A 7,242-nucleotide genomic window follows, 5' to 3' on the forward strand; every position below is an offset into this window, starting at 1 on the left:
AGGAATGACCTGGTGTAACATTACATGGTATTACGTAAATGTACATGTAGTAGACCATTAATATTACCTAATGATATATAAAACCGTAATACAATCGTTATAAATATGTAACTAATAAGTACAAGGTCATAAACATTGAGTAAATATTCTAAACAATTATGAATTACTTTAACAGCTGAAGATGGTCTATATGATCCAAGTAAGTGGAATTAAGGTGGTGAATGATTTGAATGATTCATTTTTATTCAATTAATTACATCGGCATGATGCATTAGCTTTGGCACGCGAATAACAGCATTCAAATCTTAAAAACGCAAATCATGACGCATAAACGAGAAGATTATTCCCCTGTAAATAAAAATATTGAGCAATTGTTTGTTCAATTATTTTTATTCCCCAGGTGAATTTCTTTCGTTTAAATGCGTTTAATTAATACTCAAACGCACAAATCGCTTCGTTTGGCTTTCCATCGACGATTTTTCGTCTGGCAAAATTGTGATATTGAAATTAATAATTGAAATGAAAATTCCACGATAAGATGAGAGATAATATTGTTATTAATATTTAAAATCAATGATGATTTTTCATGTGATGATCATGTGATGATTTTTTTTTTTGGAGTTTCCACTTCGTCGTTCACTAACTAACATTTTTACCTCGCTGATGATGGGATTGTTGAGAGGAGCACCAGCTGATTGGAGATTGTTTCAGATATTGACTCGGATGAGTTGATTCCACCGGGTAATGATGAGATTAAGGATGGCCAGTGGTTGGGTGTGACTGTGAGGAGTCAGGGTGCTGGTGGTAAGGTGATGGTATGTGCCCATCGTCATATCGTGAAGACAGCTGACTCCCAGTGGGGCCAGGGCCAGTGCTATATTCTCACGAATGACCTGAAGTATCAGGACCTGAAGAAGCCGTGCTCGGGGAAGCCCACGAATAAAGCACACGAGCAGTTTGGATACTGTCAGGCTGGTACCAGTGGTGTTCTCACGTCTGATGATCGAGTTGTCATTGGTACACCTGGTCCTCACACCTGGAGGGGAACTCTCTACCTGTTCACGGTATCTGATGATTATTTATCGAGGGACAGCACCGTCTATCATGCACCCATGCAGGACGCATCTCCTGTCAATAAGTACAGTTACCTGGGGATGTCTGTCACTGTTGGGAATTTCTTCGGGAATGGATCGAGTTATGCATCAGGTGCCCCCAGGTCCAACGGCACGGGACAGGTCGTTATCCTCACGAGACAGGACTTCAGGTACTTGGAATGGTCCCATTAAAAATTCAATTATCTCCAAAAGTATCACTGCCACGAAAAAATGTGATAGACTATTTTTTGTAGATTGGAAAAGTCCCTACGAAAGTGAAGTTATCACTTTTTCCTGTAAAGTCACTGGTTGTTGAGATAATTCGATAATTACAAACTCGTATTTTATTTATTGTCATAATACACCTTTTTTTGAAGACCTGATATGGACGTGGCCCTGACCCTCGACGGGGAGCAGTTCGCCTCGTCGTTTGGCTACGAAATAGCCGCCCTGGACGTCAACGGCGACAAGAAGACGGACCTGGTGGTATCAGCGCCTTTTTATTTCAACAAGCTCGAGGGTGGGGCTGTCTACATCTACACATCCCTCTGTCGAATCAATCGAGACTCTGAAAAATGTCGTCCCACTAAATTAGTAGGTCGTGAGGAGTCGCGTTTTGGCTTCGCCCTGGCGAACCTGGGGGATCTGAATCGCGATGGCTTCGAGGATCTTGCGATCGGTGCACCCTACGAGGGAAAAGGCACTGTCTACATCTACCTCGGCTCCAAGAACGGAATAATCACGACTCCCTCTCAAGTTATTCACTCGGAGGACACACCTGTCCCCCTCAGGACCTTTGGGTACTCTCTCAGTGGTGGAATAGACATGGACAGGAATGGATATCCAGATCTTCTCATCGGGGCGTACGACAATGACGCCGTCGTTCTCCTCAGGGCGAGAAAGATCATCGACATCTCGACGTTCATCAGGTACTCGAAGAATAAATCCTACGTCGACAAGATCGAACCTCTGGATCCGAATAGGATTGGATGCTCTGCTGATCCCATCTCCAACTTCACTTGCTTTGAGTTTGAGGCGTGCTGTAAGACCGAGTCGTTGAATCAGAACGAGGGGATGCAGAATTTAAAACTGAATTATCACATCGAGGCTGAGACTTTCACAGGGCAAAAGAAATTCTCGAGGGTGTGGTTCGCTGCTGGCAGGAATAAAGCGCATTATGTCAACAGAAATGTCACCCTGGATGCTACGAAGGTCATTAATTAATTCTTTGTTCATTAATTCAAATTTATATGAATACTTTTAATCGACGATTTATTAAATTTGTCATGTATGTGTTCCCCAGGTAATGCACTGTCAGAAGGAGCTGGTGTACCTCAAGGAGAACACCCGGGACATTCAATCCCCGATAAAATTCCGTGTTAACTACACCCTAGTGCAGCATGAGCCCAGGATGCCGGGGGAGGGACAGCCTCTGACAGACATCGGTGATTATCCGATATTAAATCAGCAGGAGGCAGCCAGGACCTTCGAGGCGAGCTTCCAGAAGGATTGCGGGGACAACGACATCTGCGAGAGTGATATGAGGGTGGAGGCCAGGTTGAAACTCGCCCCATCCCCGATAAAACCGAAGTGAGTGTCCATTATTTCTATAAATCAATTACAAAAATTTCGTTTGCTCGATCGGGTATTGTCTTTTCCCCACCAGCTTCTACGAGCTCCTCCTGGGAGAAGTCGAGGAGGTGATAGTGGACGTGAATGCAGCTAACATCGGTGAATCGGCGTACGAGGCGCAGCTCTTCGTCACCCATTCCCCAAGTCTCAACTACATCGCGTCCAAGAGCAACGAATCCGTCATCTGCAATCTCCACAATACGACCCTCGTCATCTGCGCCATTGGTAATCCCTTCCGGAAGGACAACGCAGTTAGCCTCCAGATCAGATTCGATCCGAAAGGAGTGGAGGACAACGAGCCACAGCTGGGCTTCAGAATATTTGCCAACTCCACGTCCCAGGAGGTGAGCAAAAAATCGCCAATTCAGTTGCAGGCGATTGTAGTGAAGAGAGCTGAATTGTCACTGAAAGGAAGTGCCAAGACCCAGTGGGCTTACTACGGTGGAGAGGTTGTGGGTGAGTCAGCGATTAAAAGGCTGGACCAGGTGGGGCCCAAAGTCTCCCACATCTATGAGGTCTTCAACGAGGGGCCCTGGAAGGTCAGGACTGTCGAGGTCTTCATCTCCTGGCCCTATGAAGTCGCCAATGACAAACCGCATGGCAAGTGGCTTCTCTACCTGGAGGATAAACCAACCATCAGCCACTCTGGAGAGTGCTTTATACCTTCTGGCTTCAAGGAGAATCCCCTCAATTTACTCAGGAGCTCCAGCTATGAGGACCTAGATCCCCAGTTTGGAGTTACAACTGATGCACCTGCGAGCTACTGGAGAAATCGAACAACTGCTAATCATATCAGGGAGAGGAGAGACACTGAAAAGGTCGTCAACACTAGAACTGTCGTTGATGATGATGGACATCGTCATCAGGTCGTCTCCATGGTATTAATTCCAGAGATTTATTCATTTATTCATCTCAATTATCGAATTTCGTTTGTTATTGTTTTAAATTTATTTTATTCCCTCGTAGAATTGTAGAGCTGGCACTGCCAAGTGCTTTGACATTCGTTGCATAATCTACAACCTGGAGAGGAAGCAGGAGGCTACGATAACAGTCAAGGCCAGGTGAATATTTCATTGATCGGTGGGGTGTTCAATTCAGAAATCAATTTTTTATGGTTTTTATTCAGACTCTGGAATTCCACTCTCGTTGAGGACTACCCCAAGGTCGATAAAGTGAAAATTGGATCCAACGCGAGACTCGTCATTCCTCCCAACATCGAGATCCAGCAGGAAGACCTCAACAATGATCATGCAATCGTGAGAAATTAATCTACTACTTCAGTTTTTGTTGAATATCTCTGAATCAAAGGAAAATACTCAAATTATGCTCTAGACCTTTCTTGTAGAGTTCCTTTAGAGCTGGGGAAAAGATCTCATCAACAATTCCACTAGCTCTTCAGGATTCCGAGATATTCGTGAAAAATCAACCGATTTTTAAAATCGATTCGTAATTTTTTGTATTTTAATAACAGAAATAATTATCTGATTATCGATTTGGAATTTTTAATTGAGGAAAATGATTTTTGGAATTTTTAGGCTGAAACCATTGCATATCCAGACCTGGGGGACCAGCAGGACGCCGAGCCTGTGCCAATTTGGATAATAATCGTGGCAATTGTTGCCGGTTTATTACTCCTGATTCTCCTGACTATTGTTTTATGGAAGCTTGGATTTTTCAAGCGACGCAGGCCAGACCCAACTCTCTCGGGTAATCTAGAAAAGCACAGAGATGACAATCCAGAGCACGAAGCACTTTTTAAACATTGAGAGGCAGGATTAAATAAAATTGAAATAATTTGAAAAATTAGAGAAGACGGACGAGAAAATATTCAGAGCGTTGAACTGCCATTATAAATTGCAATTAACGGATCAGATCCATCGGAATCACCTGAAAGAGAAGACTTGAGCCTGTTATTACGTACTAATGGCCTTATGTATTTATATCCATGAATTTTAACGCAGCATTCGATGAGATGAAGCCTTGCATTTATGTGATAGCTCACAAAGGCAGCAAACTGTCCGAATGATTTTAATACCAGTTTTTTAAAATTAATTTAATGTAGGTTTTATCGGTTGAATAATTTTTTTTTTATGGGAAAAATCAGTATTTTATGAGTAACATCTCCTGCAGGTGCTGGTTTATCTCTTTGGTGCTTAATTTCTCAAGAGTAATCACCAAATTTCAAATATTTTTCAATCAAAAGTCTTTTTTAGATTATTATCTTGGGATCCTGAGGCACTAAAAGGTTTTAACAATTTTTATGTCGCTTTAAAAATTTATTTTCTATATTTACAATCAATTTATTAATGATTGGCGCTATTAGACGGAATTTTATTCATTTTTGGGAGGAATGTGCGATGATTTTTGTATGCAGCTCTAGGTGATAATTATGTAATTAATTATTTACGAATATTTTGACAGGATAGTCATGATTAAGTTACGAAATTTTTTCGTATTTGCGTAGCAATTGTTATAAATCATTTTGTCGAATGATTTGACTCGTTGCCATTATAAGAATAACTCATTCACCGATAAAAAATCATCTGTAATTATTTTGGAGGATGAATATCTGCATTTTGGTACTTAAAACATTTTCTACTAGGCAAAATAAAAATTAAAAATTGATTGTTGATCAATTGAACATTCCTATGCCACATTAAATTCAACTTCATTAATATTTATGTAAAAAAATTATCAAATCCAAGGATAACGAAAGCACAAGATTGTTTTCAGAGGTAAAAAAAATATAGAAAATATCGCGAATCAACTAAAGTCGATTCGTCTCGTTTTTACAATGTAAAGAATACATTTTTTTAATAAAATATATATTATTTAAGAGGTGATGTGGTTTTTATGCTGTTTCTGTGGTCATGGGATATCTATTCGATGTGGGTCTCATCAATTATCAAGAGGCTGTCCTGTTTTCTCAGATACTGACAGTCTAATATCATAAATCTGAGAATAAAAATCAATTAGATTTTTCTACTAAAAGTAATTATTAAATTATTAATTACCTGTACAAAAAATAGACTAATGGAGCAGTGGCGGCATGCCACAGGGAATGTGCATCGAAAACCCATAGAATTGGTGGAAAATCCGCGACTTCCAGGAGTGTCACAGCTACGGAGATGATGTTGAACCATCCGAGGAGATAAATATGTTTTAATTTCCTGGAATTTCTGTACCACCAGATCATGCTGATGACGAACGTCAGAAATCCTGGGGAAAAATTGTCGATCAATATTAGAAAGAATATTATTTTCAATGAATAATTACCACAGAATATATTCAACTTCATGTTGTATCCATAATTGATCCTGCCAGACCACAAATGGGAGAGATGAGTGAATAAAATACTGAGATATGCACAAGTTATAACGACGAATGCCTTTTTCCTCCTGTGGAATATTCTCACGAGGATGCAGAAGAGGAGGGTCACGACGATGGTGAAGGCACAGGAATAGTCCATCACCTCGGTGAAGGGTCTGTCCCTTGAATGGAAGACTGCAGACCAGAACCAGCCGTTCATACAGACCTGAAATAAATCTAGAGTTGAATTTAAAAAATGGAAAATTACAGACTGAATTAAAAATCCACTTACGACAGCTAGATACGTCCACATCAGGGACATGGGGTACGACGACCTGATCTCTCTCCTGAACCTCCGGTACATCGTAAAGTGCCCGTAGAGATTTAATACCGAAAATATCACAGACGCCGGCTCCTGGAGTCCAATAATCCTCACGAATGGCCACTGAAACCAGAAATTCAGTGAAAATCATCTCCAAGGTCATCAGCTGGAGCAGTACCTTCCCGTGGAACTGGGGAATCTGCAGTCCGTGCTCCAGGAATTGTCCCACTGTTTCCCACATGCAGTCGTACTTGCAATTTTCCTCGCAAGTCCAGGAAAACAATGAAAACTCCGAAATTTCAAACTGCACATCTGCAAAGAGAAAATATTTCAATCGCCAATAACTCGGGATCGGTTGAGGGGATATTGACGATTTTTTTTTCATCTTAAAGACATTTTTCCAGTCTTCAAATTAAGACCAGGCAGAGTTAAGTCACGTCGTTCGATCATGAGATGTGGAATAATTCTTACGTCTAAAAATCTGGAGGAACTCTGAAACATGAAAAAAAACAACGGAAAAAACAAAAATAAAATTCACTTACTGTGTCGACAGCTCTCTGAGTAACACCTGAATAAGCACTGTCTATAAAACTGAGAATTGTCTCCAGGAGACCCTTGAGCCCCCCGAAACCCCCCGAAAATCGTCGCCAAAAAAATAGCAAACCCCAGCATATCGAAAAAAAAAGAAAACGCACCCCAAAAAATTCAATTATTTCCCTACCAAACCCTCAAATTATCATAAAAGAATTCTCCCCAATTCCCCACAACTCCCCCACCCCCAAAACCCTCAAAACCCCCCATTTTTGACTCCCCACCCATAAAAACCCCGAAGACCCCACGAAAAGGGGATGAACCCTGAACGATCCCCTCAAAATCCTCAATATC

The 7,242-nt window shown here is 41.1% G+C and overlaps 2 protein-coding genes across 2 annotated transcripts in view; one reads left to right on the forward strand and one right to left on the reverse strand.

Annotated features, from left to right (window-relative positions):
* The window catches only part of mew (multiple edematous wings), a gene marked incomplete in the record, with an annotated part of 7,234 nt that extends 1,668 nt beyond the window's left edge, over positions 1-5,566 (forward strand). Inside the window, 8 exon segments of the mRNA XM_011298874.1 lie at positions 176-199; positions 712-1,264; positions 1,472-2,306; positions 2,398-2,684; positions 2,761-3,604; positions 3,693-3,787; positions 3,853-3,982; positions 4,262-5,566. Coding sequence (XP_011297176.1) covers positions 176-199; positions 712-1,264; positions 1,472-2,306; positions 2,398-2,684; positions 2,761-3,604; positions 3,693-3,787; positions 3,853-3,982; positions 4,262-4,492 — 2,999 coding nt within the window.
* Positions 5,567-5,585: 19 nt separating this feature from the next.
* Positions 5,586-7,080, reverse strand: PGAP3 (Per1-like protein PGAP3). Its single transcript, XM_011298875.1, has 6 exons — positions 6,900-7,080; positions 6,536-6,669; positions 6,328-6,480; positions 6,003-6,261; positions 5,741-5,945; positions 5,586-5,681 (listed from the first exon to the last, which is right to left on the reverse strand). Exons 1-6 carry the CDS (start codon positions 7,027-7,029, stop codon positions 5,606-5,608), a joined length of 957 nt encoding a protein of 318 aa, XP_011297177.1. The 5' UTR covers positions 7,030-7,080; the 3' UTR covers positions 5,586-5,605.
* Positions 7,081-7,242: the final 162 nt, after the last annotated feature.

The sequence above is a fragment of the Fopius arisanus genome, unplaced genomic scaffold, assembly GCF_000806365.1.
Source record: "Fopius arisanus strain USDA-PBARC FA_bdor unplaced genomic scaffold, ASM80636v1 scaffold00012, whole genome shotgun sequence".
NCBI lineage: Eukaryota > Metazoa > Arthropoda > Insecta > Hymenoptera > Braconidae > Fopius > Fopius arisanus.